At 38.0% G+C, this 20,187-nt stretch overlaps 1 protein-coding gene across 1 annotated transcript in view; it reads left to right on the forward strand.

Annotated features, from left to right (window-relative positions):
• Positions 1–14,791, forward strand: part of GLRA1 (glycine receptor alpha 1) — a 53,806-nt gene extending 39,015 nt beyond the window's left edge. Inside the window, exons 5-9 of the mRNA XM_058167852.1 lie at positions 2,837–2,919; positions 3,730–3,867; positions 4,918–5,132; positions 7,392–7,538; positions 14,501–14,791. Coding sequence (XP_058023835.1) covers positions 2,837–2,919; positions 3,730–3,867; positions 4,918–5,132; positions 7,392–7,538; positions 14,501–14,791 — 874 coding nt within the window. The remainder of the gene's footprint in view (positions 1–2,836; positions 2,920–3,729; positions 3,868–4,917; positions 5,133–7,391; positions 7,539–14,500) is intronic.
• Positions 14,792–20,187: the final 5,396 nt, after the last annotated feature.

A 20,187-nucleotide genomic window follows, 5' to 3' on the forward strand; every position in this document is an offset into this window, starting at 1 on the left:
TAAAAGTTAGGCAGAATTGTATCTATAGTTATACACTGAAGACTCCACTCCTCTTCATGTACAGAAGGAGGTTTTATAGAGAAATCAGCTATGGAATCAGTATTGGTCTGATCCTATAAGATACTTCTTACATTTACACACACACACACAAAGCTAGTCATATGCATATCTACTTAGAAAGAAAAGGCCTGCTAGGTTCAATTATATTTACCCCTAAATATGCATGTAGAGATTTTTAGCCATAGTCACACTCATCAAGTGCAGATTAATTAGGTCCTTAATATTACAAAATTCAAAGTATATCCTGTTGCTTTATAACTGACACTTCAGTAAATTGCACTACTAAAACAATCAGCCATGCAAAGCAGACGAAAGACCATTTCTATCCCATACAATAGAAATTCTCTGACAGTCTGGCACAGTTGGAGAATGTATAAATGGATCTTCCCTGCACTGGCCTATTACAGTCTAAAAGATGTTCAAGCTCACTCTCCTTTGTTTTCAGGGGATTTTTTTTTTTAAGTAAGAAATGACAAATCACATAATGGAACCAGATAGATCTGGCTTTTTCCTCCATCATTTCTCAACACAGTAATTTCTGGGTCATTGGATTTCAGATGTATGATATGTGAACTGCAGTAAGTGGACTCATTTTAATTTAGAAATAATCCATTCTAGCCACCTCCAAACCTTACTTTGTCCTTTGCTGAAAGAATGCAATTAGGAACATGTACTTTTCTTGTTACATGCAGTAAAGAACGTACTGGCACCTTCTCTTTTTTTTTTTTTTATGAACTTGGGTTCTGTTTGCATATTCCAGCTTGCTGAAGCCTGGAAGTACAATCCCAGAGTGTCATTCCCATTGGAATTCCTGGCTCATGTCACAAATGTCCTCCTGGGCCCAAAGAACAAAACAAATAACATTGTAATACAGAAAGAAAAAAGGAGACAGCTTCAGTTCAAACATCAGACACCAGACAGCACAACACCCACCAAAGCACATAGCCAGAGCTTTGGGAATGTAAAGCTTTCATTTATAGTCATTTGAAATGTTTTCCAACTAACAAGAGGTAGCTATTAAAGTAACTGCCACCAAAGGTGACCTTCCATTTATGGTTTCACTCAGAAAGGTGAGAGTGAACACATCAATAAGTGTTCTCATATTAATGCTATCTGAAAAGTATATGGTGAAGCACGACTCGTGTTGGTTGGTGCACTGAAAGATTTTAGCAAAGAATGTGTGGGAGGTCTCCCTAATTTTTTTTCTCTTGACCCAGCCTTTTATCTCCCACCTTTTGAAATAAGAAGAATTGGGGACATAGTGTGTTAACAGTTTGTGGAGATACTACGGAGGAATTACTGAGTCTGTCATCTGCACCTTTATAACTGTCTGGTTTGTCTCTGCAACTAAACAAGATAGATACAGACTTCAATGGATAATTAGAACTGCAGAAAAAACCTGCCTTCCATTGAGGACCTGTATACTGCAGGAGTCAAAAAGAGGGCTGTGAAAATATTTACAGACCTCTTGCATCCTGGACATAAACCGTTTCAACTCCTACCCTCAAAGCAGCGCTACAGAGCACTGCACACCAGACTAGACACAAGAATAGTTTTTTCCTGAATGCCATCATTCTGCTAAACAAATAATTCCCTCAACACTGTCAAACTATTTACTAAGTCTGCATTACTATTAATTTATTTTATTTATTTATTTATTAAATTTTTATACCGCCCTTCTCCCGAAGGACTCAGGGCGGTGTACAGCCAAAGGTAAAAACAAAGTATATACAATTAAGATAACAATTAAAACAAAGCAAATTATAAAGGCTGATAGTTAAAAATTAGATTTAAAATTTTAAAATAGTAAGAAAACCCAATTAAAATCCAACAATAGTTATGCCAGTCCCGCTTGAATGAATAAATGTAAAGATAAATAATCTTCTCATCATTCCCATCACCCATCTCCTTCTACTTATGACTGTATGACTGTAATTTTGTTGCTTGTATCCTTACGATTTATACTGATATTGTTTTCTAATTGCTTATTTGTAGCCTATGACTATCATTAAGTGTTACAAGTGTTGTACCTTGATGAAGGTATCTTCTCTTTTATTTTAACTCTGCATTACTATTATTATTAGTCTTCTCGTCGTTCCTATCACCCATGTCCTCCCACTTATGACTGTAACTTGTTGCTGGTGTCCTTACGATTTATATTGATTTCCTAGTATGATTCGATTGCTTATTTCTACCCTATGATTATCATTAAGTGTTGTACCTTATGTTTCTTGATGAATGTATCTTGTCTTTTTATGTACACTGAGAGCATATGCACCAAAGACAAATTCCTTGTGTGTCCAATCACACTTGGCCAATAAAGAATGCTATTCTATTCTGTTCTATTCTATTCAAACCTTTCACACATTAACCCTCACCTAGGAATTGGGCAATGTTCTTGTGGTAGAAAACTGATTTTCCCCTTTTCAGCTATACCGTAGTAACTATGGTTAGTACAGGAGGACTGTTTTCTAATTATCTAGTGAATGAGAGCCCTCTATCACTATTATATTCTAGCTTCGATTCTGGCCATTCTACTTTGATAAGTATTTATTTATGGAAGAGCAGATAAAAATAAAGGAATCATAAGAAATGAGGGCGAAGATGAAATGGAAACAAGCTATATTTTCATAATCAGACTCGTGTCAAATTGGTATATTTCCCTTTCTCATCAGGCCTAAGATTAGCCTACATATTTTATATAACATTGACACTGGCTTGTTACTCCTCAGCTAGAAATGGCTAGAACTGAGTCTCTTCTCTCTTCCCTTCACAGAATAACCCTGACTCTGGCTTGCCCCATGGATCTAAAGAACTTCCCTATGGATGTCCAGACGTGTATTATGCAACTAGAGAGCTGTGAGTCTTGATATTTCTCCTCTAAAAAGTTGCTACTCTACACGGGAGCAAATATGGATACTCATATACATGCCACATCATATTTTCAGCTCCTAACCAAATCCCTCAGTTACTGTATAGAGAGTGGTGGGAAGGAGAAAAGGCATCAGAGCTACTTCTGTCTTCTGTGGAACACTAGGGGGATGAGGGCAGATAGCACTTAGCAATAGCATTTTAGAGTTATATACCACTTTGCACTCCTCTGTAAGCGGTTTACAGAGTCAGCATATTGCCCCATACAATTTGGGTCCTCATTTTACCCACCTCAGAAGGATGGAAGGCTAAGTCAACCCTGAGGCTGGTGAGATTTGAACTGCCAAATTGCAGGCAGCCAGAAGTCAGCAGAAGTAGCCTGCAATACTGCATTGATGTGACTCCAAAAGCCTTAGCACAACCATATAAAGTTGTTATCAAGTTGTAATGACAGAAGGAGGAAATTATTAAATGTAGTGAACTCAGTTTTGTTCTGGCCTCATCCACAATTCTTTGCACTAAGGCCTTTGGCATGTCATTAAAAAGCCAAATATATCTTTTGGGCTAATAAATATTATATACTCTTGTACATTGGGTAAGGAGAGGATAGAACAAACCGGAGTTGCTGAGTTTTTCCATTTTAGTGTGGCTTTACCAGCCCTATGTATACAGTACCAGTAGCTGTGGTTTTAGTAAAAACTAGTATGTACTTCTCCTGTTAATCTTGTCACTCATTGATTTGCAGTGACCATCCATTCTAATCCATGCTGATTTTCTTTCCTGCTTTGGCCTCCACAGTTGGTTATACAATGAATGATCTGATATTTGAGTGGCAAGAGAAAGGAGCAGTGCAGGTTGCCGACGGATTAACCCTGCCACAATTCATCCTGAAGGAAGAAAAGGACTTGCGCTACTGCACAAAACATTACAACACAGGTTAGTGATGACAGATCCACATTAAGCATTTCTCCATGGAAACTATCAAGACAGTAAGATTCTCATTCAGTCTTCTCAACCAGCCATCTACCATTGAGTTAGCAATCTTTTCTTTTATGTACGCACATCCACCAAGACAAATTCCTTTTGTGTCCAATCACACTTGGCCAATAAAAAATTCTATCTATCTATTCTATCAATACCGCTAATGCAGCACTACAGCTGGCTGATAACTTACAAAGAGGTAGTTTTTTCTTCTGAACAGACTAACTTTTTTCATGGAAATTCTAAGAGAGTTTAAGATTTCTCTGTTTTGTTTCTTAAATATGTCGGGTCTATAGTATTCTCAGAGTTTTTTCATCTTTGGGCTATTCACCTCCATTGCTGATGTAGTGTGTGTGTGTGTGTGTGTGTGTGTGTGTGTGTGTGTGTGTGTGGCAAAAATATTCTTTTATTAATAATAACAATAGCACTTAGACTTATATGCCGCTTCACAGTGCTTTATAGCAGTGGTGGGATTCAAATAATTTAACAACCGGTTTTCTGCCCTAATGATTTCTTCCAACAACCAGTTCATCAAACTGCTCAGAAAGTTAACAACTAGTTCTCCCAAAGTGGTGCGAATTGGCTGAATCCCACCACTTTTTACAGCCCGCTCTAAGGAGTTTACAGCATCAGCATATTGCTCCCAAAAATCTGGGTCTTCAATTTACCGACCTCAGAAGAACAGAAGCCTGAGTCAACCTTGAGCCACTCAGAATCAAACTCCTGGAGTGAGCAATGAGTTAGCCCTGCAGTATTATTAAGAACTTAGAATAAAGAATAAAGCTTGTCTACTACTAGGTTGTGGGAATAACCTTTTCCATAACATAAAGCATGTTATGATGAATCCCACAGAAATCGCAGGTGTGGCACAGTCCTAAATGTGTGTCCAGGCTCAGGAAGAACATGATCATCGCAAAGAGAATTGTCTAATGCTAAGAAAGAAATATGTTCATGGTGGGTCTCCCTTAAGATTCATTTTTTAATGAAGGTTCCTGTAATTCCTAGGCAAATTCACCTGCATAGAAGCCCGTTTTCATCTGGAGAGGCAGATGGGTTACTACTTGATCCAGATGTATATTCCCAGCCTGCTGATTGTAATTCTTTCCTGGATCTCTTTCTGGATCAATATGGATGCTGCACCTGCCCGAGTCGGTCTGGGTATCACTACAGTGCTCACAATGACCACACAGAGTTCTGGTTCTCGAGCATCTTTGCCCAAGGTAACACATTATCCTTATAAAGAGCCAATGTTGACCCCTCTGTGCTGGAATGAAGTTCAGAAAATTGATAGCAGCAATTCGAAGGATTTGGAAGAGACGATAGCAAAGATTCCTCACTAAGAACCTTAAAAGAACCATTCCCAGTTAAAGTAGAAAATATTCATTGAAGTTGAAAATCACATATTAGATAATACTTTTAGGGCATTTACTACCGTGTTCCCAATCTTCTACCCAGATCTAGCATATGGGCATATCTCTTCCTTTTTAAGGATTGAAATGTGTATTTAATTCACTAGAAATTGATCTAGAATTATTTTAGTGCCCTTAATAATTAGCATTAGCCTTGATTGCACAATTGTCAATAGGAAAACAGCAAAAATATCCTTCATAACTCTAAATCTGTAATTTATATACGCAGTAGAACTATAGAAAAAAATAAGTGTTAGAAAGTTGTAGCACATACTGTTGCTTATTTGTTTTCATTTGTACTCATAAGATGCCTAAAGTTAAAAATATGCTCTCTTGAGGTTACTAAATACAATTTATCTGGGAGTAAGAGCAGGAAGAGAAAAAGAAAAAAATGTTCAAATATATAAAGAAGATTAGAATTTGGAAAATATGATCACTATGTTTTATGAACATTGGAATTTTGTTTTCAAATACTAGAATATTAAAAGGTAACTGGACTTTCTTGTTTTTTCTTGAACATGTTTCCCTTCTCATCCAATGAGTTTCTTCCATTGAGAACTGGAGAACCTTCTTGGATGAGAAGAGAAACATTTTCAAGGAAAATAACCAAGAAAGTCCAGTTGCCTTTTGAAAAAGCACCTGTGGGACCTAGTTGGCGGAGAATCTCCATAGATACTAAAATATAATTTTCAGTTGTATTCAATTCAATTACTGTACTTTTAAGAACAATTGTATTCATGAACCATGTTATTTAAAAAGGATTACTAGTTTATTAATATTCATCAAACATTATAATACTAGTTTCTTCTTCCTCACCTGAGTTCACTGGCAAGTTCTCATTAATAATTATTTTTGGGAGAAAGACAGGATGCAAGTTTTGTATAATATTTATAAAGCAATATATAGTTCTTTCCTAGATGAAGGAACAGATGGAGAATCAGAGCAAACTCTGGAAATGGATAGATTTTGTTTTGTTTTGTGGGGTCCTTGGTGCTCTCTGACCTTGATGGTTTTCTTGCAGACATTTCATTATCAAACTAGGTAACATCATCAGGTTTTCGTTCACTTTCTATTCTGCCACCATCTTGTTAAGCAAACTTTTCTAATAATACACTTGTAAGAACTCATTCCTTTATGGTAGTATCAAATATTTTGGTTTCACAGTAGAAATCAACCTGTCATCGTCTCCCCGATGTATTTAAAAACATATTGACCTAATTAGCACCCCGATCTCTTCACCAGAGTGGTCTGCAAATAAAGTAACTCAAGCACAATTCCTCGTAGCTTCATGGATATTTCCATGTAGTTTCCTTAGCGGCAATACAAAATGGTTTGCCATTTGCTTCTTCCAAGATTTTTTTATTTCCCAGTCCAGTCTGGGAAATGTGCCCTAAAACTCTCCCATCTACCCCAATCTGCTTAGCTTTGAAAGCAAGACAAGGTCAGCCAGGAGCTACCACCGGAGGATACAAAGGGAGCTCTCAATCTTCCTAACAGTAATTATATAGTATGATCCAGAACAACTTTCCTCCAATGAGATTTAGGGTTCTAAAAATAGGTACAAGAGCAATATCAGAGGAAAGGAGGGGGTTTTTTCTCCACTTTCATTTGCAACAAAAGCAAAAGTGGTTATGAAGCAATTGTGTAAATGTGAATCACTGTGTAATGAATTGGACTGTATATATAAAAGCTCATGCAACCATAAATATGTCAACAGAGAAGGTGAAATGATAGATATAAAGCCTGTGTCCAGACATAATGCTAAGCTCTGATTTATAACTATGAGTTTCTGAACTTACAAAGCCAAAAGCAAATCTATCCTATTATGGCAAAGCAGTATATTTGAATCCAGCCAACAGGTTACTATATCAACTACCCACAGTGAAGCTTAGTGATTATTATATGGAAAGGGCAGTAGAGAATTTACATCAAAGGGCCATGATTGTCAAGGACAGAGTGGAGTGTTTTGAGTAAGGCCAGCTGGAGAATTTGGAATGTATTATGTTGATTTGGTAGAGAGCATTTGAATGATACACTACTAAGAAAACTGCATATGCTTTCCTCTCTCAGGTCTCCTACGTTAAAGCCATTGACATCTGGATGGCTGTGTGCCTGCTGTTTGTGTTCTCAGCTCTTCTAGAGTATGCTGCTGTTAACTTTGTGTCCCGGCAGCACAAAGAACTACTCAGGTTCAGAAGAAAAAGGAGGCACCACAAGGTAAGCAATATACAAGTCAAGACAAGCATTGTACGTTGAGCACAGCTGAAAGAGACGGGTTGCAACACACGGTCACCTGATCAAAAGGGACCACTGCATTTGGCAGGCACAGTTTTAGCGTGCCACGCTGTAAGATGAACAGTTTGAAGAGAGATCTGCTTTTCACAAGCTGCTGCTGCCGCTGACAAGTATTTGGAAGCCAGAGTGAAATAATTCACTTGAATAAAGAATCAGTCAATACGCTCACATATTTACAGACATCCATCATTCCTCTTCAAATATGAAACTTCTCACTGAGGTCAGTAGGTGCCTTTTAAAGCTGTTCACTCTATAAAGGATAAAACCCCTCTAACGACTGAGAATATGCAGTCTTGGGCACAGAGGAAGTTGGGTGATAAAAAAAAAACAAGTTTCAGAAGAGAAAGCCAGCTCAGTTGCTTCTCCTGTGACATTCAGCTTGCTCTCCCAATTGATCACAATATTTTAATTTTGCCAATTCAAGAATCTATCTCTGAAATGGAAGTTCTCTCATTCATGTGTATGCATTGCTCCACATACAACGACATCATTCATGGTTCATGCTGCTTGTTTCCTTGGGTGAGAGGCAAGGACACTTGTCAAGTCACATCACTGATGAGCCACTTCCATATATCCTAAAGGTAGGTGAAACTTACTATCTCACAGATCAAATGTCCTGTTACATTAATTTGTTTCCATTATATTAATCTAACTTAATAGGATTTTGCCAATGACTGACTTCAAGCTGAGCAAGATGACTTTAGAAAGCTTTTCCTCCCTGTGCCACTTCTGGTCCTGGACATGCTGAAGTTTTTATGATGGCAAATAGTATTTAAGAGACACGCTCACTAAGTGCGATTTTCCACAAAACGTTGCAGTAAAATCCTAATCTAGTGGGGTTTTTTTCTTTTTTGCTATTCCAAGTGGAATTAAAATAGGAAGCTGTGGGGTTTTTTAGTGTAACCAAGGCTGATAGAAAGTATTTCACAGAAGAAATGGGAAAAGGATATATTTATCTTCTTCCTCATTCTCCTTAAATCCTTTCTCTCCTGTTTTTAAAGGATCAAGCATTAGTTAATGGGAAAGACATCTGTCTAGGAAAGTTTCTATTCAGTAAAATTTATGGAGTGACATGTCATGGCAGCCATCCTTTCCCTTCCAAGAGTATTTCTGTAAATTCCTGAGGACCAAAGGACTAATCTCTTTCTCCCTCCCCTTTTTAAAAGCCACTTGCTTTCTTCTCTCACCCATCATCTGGTGATACCTCCACATCCCAGATGTAAATTCAAATCTATTGGCTCCAAAACTGATATTTCTTATCAATAACCAGAGGTTTTGAGGGTTGAAGACCACAAATCTAGAAGGCATCGAAATTAGAAAAAGTTTGTAGTCTTGAAGACTGCCTAGGAAGATTGTAAAGATATAGATACTCGTAATTTCTTTTTGGCCAGCCCAAGGGGAAAAAAACTCCAGCATCTTAGTATTCTATTAGAAGAAATCATTTGAATAAAAGTGTAACTTAATGTTGGAATAGGAGTAAATTCTGTCAAAAATGATTACTCACTAAACGTGCATGGAAAATATGTTACAGAATAAGTAGAAGAAGTCATTTCTGGAGAAACTTTAGGTTGTCATCCTAAACCAATTTGCCACCAAATTGGATTATCCCGCTCACAATTTGTAACTTGACTGCTATGTGCTAGACAATAACACGTGCACACACAAAATGGGTGCTCTTTGGATCTGTGAGTCACACTGTTTGAGGAGAGAGGCGATTCATGAAGGTAAATCTAAACAAATAAAAATCCTATCTATCGACATGAGGAAGAAAGGACTGTATTAAAGTCTTCTTCTGGCCAAGTAATGTTCATGGAACTCCTATCTGTATATAACAATGACCAGATCAGGGAATAAGGTGGCTCATGTGGTTAGAAAGCTGGATTAATGATTTGCAATCTGCTCCATCCTGCATAATACAATATGCAACTTACAAAATTCATATTGGGACAACATCTTTATTAACCACCCCAAACAAGTTTATAACCAGCAAAAAGAATGACTGGCAGAACGAGTACAGGAATTTCCAAGGAGAATTTTTACAATGGACAATTACGGTTCCATTAATATTTAACAATATATTGAGGTCTTCTCCCTTTTTATTTTTAGGAACTTTCTGGGCAGGCTAATCCTGGAGAAACATATAGGCCAGTGATGGCTAACCTTTTCTGGACCGAGTGCCCAAAGTGCATCCGAACCCCCAAAATGCAATTCATGTGTGCCCCGCGCATGCGCGGCAGAGATCCAAAGACCAGCTGGCCAATGGGAGGTGTGCGCACATGCACAGTAGAGCTGAATTGGGGCGACGGCTCGTGTGGCCACAGAGAGGGTGTTGCGCGCCACCCCTGGCACATGTGCCATAGGTTTGCCATCACGGATATAGGCTCACTAACAGGCTATTAACAAAAGCTCATTAGCTGAGGCTGTCAGGGCCAAATCACCGCTGCTTCACAGAAAAAACCCTCTGTCTTGAATCAGCATAAATGCTGGCAATGGAAAAACTGGCAAAAAGTCACCGAATGGACCACCAGATGGTTTTATTTCCTTTGCAGAACATCACAAGTGGAGCTTAGAAAGTTGAGGGGTAATTACTTGTTACAGTGGGTTTCTAGTGATAAATTCCCCACTGAGACTGTCCCATAGTCTAAATCCAGAAACTCAGTCCTGAGCTTTCCTTGAGTTCTTTTTCAAGCCAGTAACCAGTTTAGGAAGTCTGGCTCTGGTGAAGTTAAAATGTAGATTTCCATCCAACAAGGAACGTTCATTTCTTCTTTTGTGTTACTACCCCCTGCTGGCAAGAACAGAGGATTTTATTTTATTTTAAATAGTGTGAAAGGCAGGAAGTGCCAAATCCCCTCCCCTCCCTTTTCTTAACTCCCCACTTCATTTTTTCATTTTTCACCACCTCATCTCCCTCATAAATTAAAATGGCAAAAGTCACATCATAATTTGATAACCCACATTCTTCTGTGTCACTGTAATCTAAATAGGGCAGTTTAATAAATTGGAATATTTTTTTCCCTAGATTGATAACAAAATTGAAGAAATAATAGTTGGATGAACTCCTGACTGCCTTTTACCCTAGACTTGATTGAGGACATATATTATCCTTGCATGAAATAGTTCAAAGGAATATATATATATACCTCAGAGTTATTAAAGTACTTAGAAGTTTCCTAGAATTGTGTAGAATATTAGTTCAAGAGAACAGGGCTCCTGCTATAATTTTTCTTTTATTCAGTTTCTCAGTATCGATTCTCATTTTCCACCAGCTTTCTAAGAAGAGAAATAGTAGAACAATAAAAGCATTCCTAGAAACAGGGAATAATACTTTAAATATTAAAATTTGTGATTTCTTTTCCCTAGTATTTGAAGGTTCCGTTCCATTATGATTAACCAACAGGTTAGGGAGAATACAAAAACATGGTAGAAAATGTTACTGATAATACTGATAACATTTTCTTCCATTATATGGGAAACAAGACCTTGAAAAGCACCAAAAAAATTTAAATGCCAAGGAGAATATTTCGGAAAAGCTTTTATATCCCCCTGTGGGGGACAACTGCAGAATCTTAAAATTTGTGGTTGAATAACCAATTACTTTTTGAAATTTGGGGATCTTTCCAAAGCAGTCCATGTCCCAGTACTTGAATGTGTCTCAAATAGCATTTTGAATGCTTTCAGACGTTTGCCAGTTGAAACAAATGAATAAAAATATCAGCCATGGTTTCTTGCATTGTGTTGATGTGAAGCTGTGTAAAGGGAGAGAATCAGAGGTGGGTTTCAGCAAGTTCTGACCAGTTCTGGAGAACCGGTAGCAGAAATTTTGAATAGTTTAGAGAACCGGTAGTAAAAATTCTGACTGGCCCCACCCCCATCTATTCTCTGCCTCCTAAGTCCCAGCTGATCGGGAGGAAATGGGGATTTTGCAGTAACCTTCCCCTGGAGTGGGGAGGGAATGGAGATTTTACAGTATCCTTCTCCTGCCATGCCCACCAAGCAATGCCACGCCCCCCCAAGCCACACCCACAGAACTGGTAGCAAAAAAATTTGAAATCCACCACTGGAGAGAATGGGTAGATTAAAAAAAAATAAAAAGAGGTTGGTTGGCTCTTGAGAGTGCTAGCACCAGAAGGAACTGAAAGCCCACAAGATATTGTTAGGGACTCACAAACCTATCTGCTTCTGAGACAACCGACAAGTTTTTTTCAGGTAAGCCCCATGCCTTGCAGCTAATGCTAGATTATTCAAAGCTTCATACAGCATTATCTGTCCAAGCTACCAATGTGCTCTCAACAACCTTCATACATCCTTGCTTTAAACGTGTGGCTGTACAACTCATCCATAGTATGCAATACGAAAAGTGAGGCCATTCTTAAAAGATATTCTACAAAGAAAAGCTTGAAAAGAGCCATATAGAAAAATCTGGCTGTACTGCTCAGAAGTAAAATTCACAAGAAGAAGTAACTAATGGCCATGAGAAATAAGAAATAAGAATCCTTTTTATTCTCAAATATTCTTCGAGTTACAGTTTGGAAAAATTGTATTTCATCCAGGAATATTGATATCTATATAGTCCAACATGTAGTTTTTGCTATTTGAACACACACACACACACCCCAAGAAAATGAGAAGCTTATATCTAAGGCAATAATTGCTAGAGTTGTTCAGTATTCTTTACTATGCATCCTTCCAGTGCCCAACTCAAACCCACTGGGCATTTTTTTTCTTTTGATTTATTTTATTTTATTTCATTTGTCACAACAGTATACACAAACATCGTCATAGATAAAAAAACAATACATCATAAAAGAAAAATATAAATATATAAGTAAAAGTATGCAACAGCTATGTTAATTTGATATAATGAAAGGAACAATAGGACAGGAACAGTAGGCACACTTGTGCTCTTAAGCACACCCCTTAGTTTATTTTTTATTTTATTTCATTTGTCACAACAGTATACACAAACATCATCATAGATTAAAAAAACAATACATCATAAAAGAAAAATATAAATATATAAGTAAAAGTATGCAACAGCTATGTTAATTTGATATAATGAAAGGAACAATAGGACAGGAACAGTAGGCACACTTATGCTTTTAAGCACACCCCTTAGTTTATTTTTTATTTTTATTTATTTATTTGTTTTAGTAAATAGAAGCAAAAACAATTCCTTACTCTTGAGTCTCTTTTGCAATCTGCAAAAATTGCAGAAATCCACAAATAATTTTAATACTTAAGAAAATCAGTATTAAAAGGAAGAAAAGAACTAAATCTATTGTCTAACAAGTATCTCCTCTTATGTTCTCATGATCTGTACTTCATTAAAACCTTGAATGGTCCAGAATTGTTCTTATTGTTTGGACTAAGTCCAAACTTAGTTTGGTCTCTCTTATTTACTCCCAGCTTCTTTCTAGTTGTATTTACATGTTTATTCTCCTTTATCTGACAACCTAGGTATTATTATTAGGGTTTTTTCCTTAAATCAGTATTTAGTGAGGTATTTCCCTCACACATACATCCTCATAGAACTCCTCTGATTACAATTCAGTGAATTTAAGGCTTGGAAACCTGGAGAGCACCACTTGTGGTTTCCAGATTCCTTCTAAATATGCATCTGAATGTCAATTGGGAAGATGTCCCAAAGGTGCTTTTCCAAAAGGCAACTGGACTTTCTTAGGGTTTTTTTTCTTTGAAAACGTTTTGTTTCTCATCCAAGAACCTTCAGTTCAGAATTGAAAACTTTGAAAATATTTCACTTCTCATCCAAAAAGCTTCTTCAGTTCTGAACGGAAGCTTCTTAGTTGAGACACAAAACATTTTTAAAGGAAAAAAACCCTTCAAAAATCTAGTTGCTTTTTGGAAAAACACCTTTGGGACATCCATTACCTGGATGATTGAGAATGTCCATAGACAACTGGGAACATTACTCAAAACCAGTGGCACAGTTTCTTGTTGTTTTGAGGTGGAAAATATGAATTTAAAAAGGGGATGGAACAACTAAAATATTCTTGATCGCTTAGGTGCTGTCAAGTCAGTGTCAACTCTTGATGATAAAAATAGATTTTCTCTCCCCAGCCTGGCCCTTCAGCTCTTCTAATAGTATACCAATTGCCACTGTCATTGGGTCCATCCACCTTGCTGCTAGTCATCTTCTTCCTCTCTCTCTTTCCATTTTCCTGGACTTTTCCAGGCAGAATAGTCTGAATACCATTCTGTAAAAATAAAGGAGTGCCCACCTATAGATCCCCCCAAAACCCAGGGAAAAGTTCAAATCGCAGCCCTGCTTCCAGGCACGATATGACCTTGTCCATCTTATCTCCTTATTGCAAACTCTGAGGACTTTGCCTCCTAGCTTCAAAAAGTTAAGCACATTTGCTAGCTGCTCCAAAAATGCCAGTTTTAGGTTTGTGGAAAGCAACATGGAAAAAGAAACCCCAAGAACATCCTAAAGAGAAGAACTATGATTTCACTGTTAAACTAATTCCCCATATGGATATCTTTTAAACAATGAGCCTTTCTGCTAAAAGTCCATGCAACTCTGTAGCAGTATTGATGGGATGACTTTGACTAGAAGAGTTCCATGGAGCCCCCTCCTTCTGGGCGAGCCAAATGTAAAGAAGGTCTGGATGGGGAGGAGGGGCAGAAGCAAAACAGGGGATATCTGGTTAAGGAAATAGAAGGATTTCTGTGCCAAATGGATCCCCTGATTTGCCTCTGTGCATTCAATTGCACCCATCTATAAGGCTGATCTCTCTGAGGAAGGGTTGTCTTCACAAAGCATTGATGCATGTCCCCAGTTCCTGGCAGCAAGCCTTATAGCCAGGGTGCACTGCCTATATCTTATTTTTAAGTAGAGCCCTATGTTTAATATATTTCAGGAGGATGACACTGGAGAAGGCAGGTTCAATTTTTCTGCATATGGGATGGGACCTGCCTGTCTGCAAGCCAAGGATGGCATCTCAGTCAAAGGAACCAACAACAACAATACCGCCAACCCAGCACCGCCTGCTTCCAAGTCTCCCGAGGAGATGCGCAAGCTTTTCGTCCAGCGAGCCAAGAAAATAGACAAGATCTCACGGATTGCCTTCCCCATGGCTTTCCTCATCTTCAACATTTTCTACTGGATCATCTACAAGATTGTCCGAAGGGAAGATGTACACAAGCCATGAGTGGGAGGGGTTCGTATGCACAGTTCCAACGGGATAAATGAGTGTGACGAAGGCAAGATAAATGGTTACTCTATACACACCATGTGCAATAGCAATGCAGTGATGCATGAATTTAAGAATGTGGCAATATCTATTTTAAAAAAAAAAAGTGGGTGACTTTTAAAAATATTATACGAACTGAGGGATACTAGGGGGTGGGTGGGCAACGGGATGAAAGCTTTCAAAAAAAAAACACCTTGAGGTGGGGAGTGTATAAGAAAGGCAAGCTATTTTACAGTGCAACAAGATTTAGGATTGCTTCGGCAGCAGTCCAAGCAGTGTAATATATTAAATATATATTCATGCTTAACTATAATGCAAAAACAGAAGAAAAAAAAAGAAAACCTTTTTTAGCCTATTAACAGCTTAGATTCTAAAGCCAATGGAATGATTCGTGATTCCATGTGCGGAGAAGATTGCAAATTATGCTTCAACCAAACTCTTGCTCTGTAAGGCCATACCAATTCCAAGCAAGCACCCAGAGGAAAAAGAAAAATAGCAAAGAAAGCGAGAAAGCAGACAATGGTGAACTGACCCCATTCTGCTCACATAGAGTTTGAAGATGGAATGAGTTGTCTTGAGGGTTTTTAAAAGATCAAACTCCACTGGAAGGGTCTGAAGAGTGCTGCGTATTGAAAAGCAGTCACTTTACAACTAAAGAAAACCCCTTTCTTTGGAAAACGATGCAAGGAAGAATGCTAAAAAAAAATCACTCCATGGAAACGGTCTAAAATTATGATCTCTTTTGGGAAAAGACGAAAAAAATGAGAAGAAGACAAAAAGTTTAAAACATTGGCTGCTGAATTGCTAAAGGCAGAGAGGTGTCTTTCAAACATAAATGCCCAATCACAACTCATTCCTATCGACTTATGTTGGATTTTCCCAAGATCACTATCACGGTACAAAGCTTCAAAAATATGTGTAATTTTGGAAAAATCTTTCCATATTTTTTCACGTGACAATAACACAAAACAAGTAGGGACTATGAGTATTAAGGCTTTAAACGTAAAAAAAGGTATTTCTGCACGTCAGGCAAGAGGAATAATTATGTGAGTGTGTGTAAATTTAAAAAAAAACAGAAAATTAATTTTAATTTGAAAATCTGGGGAGGGGTATGGGACAGAACAATATATATATAGCGATAGATAAAAAAGATAACCATTATTTTCTGACATTTCATAGCATAAGTAATATTCAAGTGGGATTGCTAGCCCAACTATATTTTTATAATTCTCTTAGGTGCTGCAATGAGTTTTCATGGCTAGGGAGACACAAATGAGATTTTTCTGAACTCCCCTGCAATTTGGCAGTTGTGGGTGTTTTCTGCTCCCTACTCATCCGATTAATACAAATTGCAGAGGAGGTGAAACAGTCATCAAAGTTTACATGAACTGGGGAACTAACAAGCTCCACAGGAAAAGTTGCAACTGGTGTTGAAGCCCTTAATAGTAGCAGTATGCTTCATGTTCCAGGTGGGGATGGATGAGCAGAAAAAGGAAGTGTGTGTGTGTGTATGTGTGTATGTCTGTCTGTCTGTCTGTTTGTTTGTCTGTCTGTGTGTATAAGTAGCATATATATGAATATGTATAAGTAATTTCCCAATATTTGCACTTTAGAAAGTTGTTGTTAAAAAGGGAGATTGAGAGTCAACAAGTAGAAAGACAATCAGCCCATATTCATATGCTAGAGAGTCATGACCAGATCAGCACATTACTGTCTCCCAGGTTAAGGCAGCTGAACAACATATAACGTCTGTAAGGAATGCCACTGTTTTTCCATAGCCAATAAAGTGTGGGCATCGAAGATACATACATACATACAGATAGGTCTATCCGTCTCTAGACCTACATTGCACCTTTAAACTTACATTTATTTGCTTGGACTATAAACTATATATGGCACCTTTAAGCACTGATTTATATGCCTAGATATAAATTATATATGGTTCAGTTAAAATGTACATTATAAATTAAACCCATATTTTGTGTTTTTGCTAGAGAAAACCTTAGTTAAATCTAGAGTGTGTCACAGGTGTCATAATTGTGGAGGTATTAGAGAAACATTGGGTAAAGATTTTCACAAAATATTTGATTTAATTGATTTACAGTGCCAAGCATTTCTAGAACTGGTGCATTCTTAGTAAAGCAAATAAATCCTAGTTTTTAACTGCATAATCTCGGCCAGCCAATCTATGGGTTTTGAAAGAAATTATTAGCTCTGAGGGCACCAAGAACTCAAAATAAATTATTCTAATTTAAAAATTATCTGTATATGTTACATACCTGAACTTCTGGCCAATGTATGGAGGCAATACTTATCAAAGTTCCGATAAGCTCCATTTAATTAGTCTTCCCTAACCTGCTGATAAAATGTCTGTTGCTTTCTAAAATTCCCAGGCATTAGCCAAATTGACTAGGGATACTGAGATTTGCAGTTCTAACAAAAATAGACTGTTGTAAAAAAAATGATACTTTTTAGTCAGGACTAATGCAAGTAGGCAGGAGAAAGATTCAGAAAGTTTAAACAAATTTCACTTGAAGCTTTACCTTTGGGACAATAGCCTTTAAGGCTCCAATAGCTATATCAATGCCTTCCAGTCCAAGCTGTTTACACTTAGGATTCCTTTACCAACCCTCAAGCACAGTGCAATATAGTTGCCAAAATAACCTTGAAGCCCATACATAATAGTCAGAATATCAAAATTGTTGAACAAAATAGAATGCTGTTCTATAGGATTAGAAACAAGGCCAAGTAATTCTCCTTTATATTTCAGACTTCCTCCTAGAAATGTCTCTAAAGTCAAGAAGAAGATCATATTTTCTAAACCATCACACCTCCCCCTTTCTGTTTTGATGTATTACTTTTAAAGCTCAGTAAATTTCCCATAAAATTAAGTTCGTTGGAAAGATTCACTAATTCCACTTATCAATGTTCAGTCTGGCTAATAAACCATCTACCCATACGCACACAAATATATTGACTGCAGTCTTCCAATCTAGCTAACTTGTGTGCAGTCTTTAAACACCACTAAATTTAGGAAATAAAATGTGTTGTCTGGGAATTACAGCATTTATCCTCAAAGTCTCTTCTCCCCTTTAAGACTGGTTGGTTGGTTGAAGTTATGCACTATCAAGCACTTTGTACATTCTTAAAATATTTTTCTTTCTTTTTTCTACACAAGGCACAAAATATGCCAAGAAGAACCCACTGGCACCTTCTTAGCCCCAAACCACAAAATCTTGGTAAAATCAATTTAGATCATTAACAGTTGAGGTTTAGATTGCTGAAACTTTGGGGGAGGGAGCAGTGGTGGGCTGCAAACAGTTCTGTGAACATGTGCTTTGTGCGCCCCACGAGCACCTAAAGTGCTTGCACGCAGAGTTCAAAATACAACAATTTGAAGCTCAGCTGCTTACCTTCTAAGGCAATCCCAGTAAGTAGAACAGTGGAGGCACAAAAATCAGTTGTGCCGCATGAATCAGCTGAGCCAGAAAGAATGAAATATAGGACAGGATAGGGTGGGGGGGTGGGGGGGCGCCCAGATGATTGTCGGAACTACCGGTTCACCTGAACCGGTCCGAACCAGCAGCAGCCCACCATTGGGAGGGAGGCATGGGAGGCATGATAGCTTTAAAATGTCTGTGATCTATGTCCTGTTAAACGTTGATGGAGATAGACTATAAAGCAGGGGTGTCAAACTGGCAGCCCATGGGCTGGATACGTCACGCACAGGCCATGCCCACCCCAGCTCCACAAGGGCAAAAAACATCATGATACGTCATGTGGCGTGATCAAGTTTGACACCCATGCTATAAAGTACTGCATTCGCAGAATTTTGTCTTTCGTATTAGTCCTTCACCTGGGAGATTTCCTTTCTTTTCATTTGCAAAACTTTCTAAGAAAGCCTGCATACAGGTGGACACACACATTGACCCCTTTGGAATTTAAAGCATGGTAGTTCCAATCTAAAGTCTATAATTTGTGCCTTGTCTCAGTTCTGCAGCTGCCATTCAGTTAAGCTGAAGCAGACTCAGCATCTTGCATTTATTTAATGTTATGAGGCAAATGGAGGAATTCTCCTATCTGCCCTGCATGGCAGGAGCACACACTAAACAGATATTTTGTTCCTCCTCTTTCCCTTCTTCTCCACCATTACCCCACCCTTCCTTCTTCTTCTTTTACTTTCTTTTCCTTTCCTTCTTTCCTTCTTTCCTTCCTTCCTTCCTTCCTTCCTTCCTTCCTTCCTTCTTTCCTCCCACCCTCCCTCCCTCCCTCCCTCTCTCCCTCCCTCCCTCCTTTCCTTCCTTTCATGTGCTTGGGCTTCACTTTGGGGTGGATGTTACAAACCAAGATCCCTTAAACAGTGGGTTGCATGCTCTAAATTCAGACTATCCAGTGTAGGTCCTCATTCCTGACAGTGATTTATGTATCTGGAGGAAGGAAGGTGCCATACCTGAATGATAGCTTCATTCACAGGTAGATGTAATCTACCTTGAACCATTGCCCTTTTCAATGAAACCAAAATTGCAATTTTCCATATTTATAACAGAAGACCTGAAGTCCCCTAGTGATCTGAAGAAGGCCAGTAGGGAAGGCTTTGCTACAATATCAACATATCTGAAGGAAACCAAGTTTCTTTCAAGTAACTCCTGGTGACTTCGTGAATGTGATCGTGCTGTTTTCTTGATAGTATTACAGAAGTGATTTATTAAGTGTTATGTTTACACTGTTATAGAACATTCTTTCTGAGTGTTTTTGAGTACTAACCAAAGCCATAGCTTCCAAGATGAATTAGGTGCCTCAAATGGCACATGGTTTTAATAAAAAGCCCCATGTCCAAGTATTGTTTTAATTATTAAGAACAAATTATTATTTGAACTGAGTAGAATCTGGGAGTGAATGTTCATCACTCTATTGGCTGACAGTTAGTCTGACCTATAAAGCCTGATTGGCTACCTGCGGGATTGTCGTTGCCAGCAGAGTCAGCCTGCCTTATGTGCTCAATCATAAATGATGATCTGGGACACATTTGAGAAAGAAAGGGTCAAAGGTAGACTTTTTCTGTGATGGTTCAGATGTCCAGAAGGCCCTGCATTTGTAGAATTTAAGAAGCAGGTAAAATGTTGTTGTTTTGCTGGCTTAAGGAGCTGGGATTATGCTACTTTCAGTATCTGTTCTTTTTATTAACTGCTTTTATGACCATTTTACAAAGATCTACTCAACATGTATAACATTTATGCAAATTTATCTAAAAATTATTATCTACTGTCATCACTCCACTACAATGAAAACTATACAGTAGTCTAATCTTTTGAAAGGCATAATTTACATTTTGGGGCAGTATTGCCCCAAAATTA

Source organism: Ahaetulla prasina, chromosome 2 (assembly GCF_028640845.1).
Source record: "Ahaetulla prasina isolate Xishuangbanna chromosome 2, ASM2864084v1, whole genome shotgun sequence".
NCBI lineage: Eukaryota > Metazoa > Chordata > Lepidosauria > Squamata > Colubridae > Ahaetulla > Ahaetulla prasina.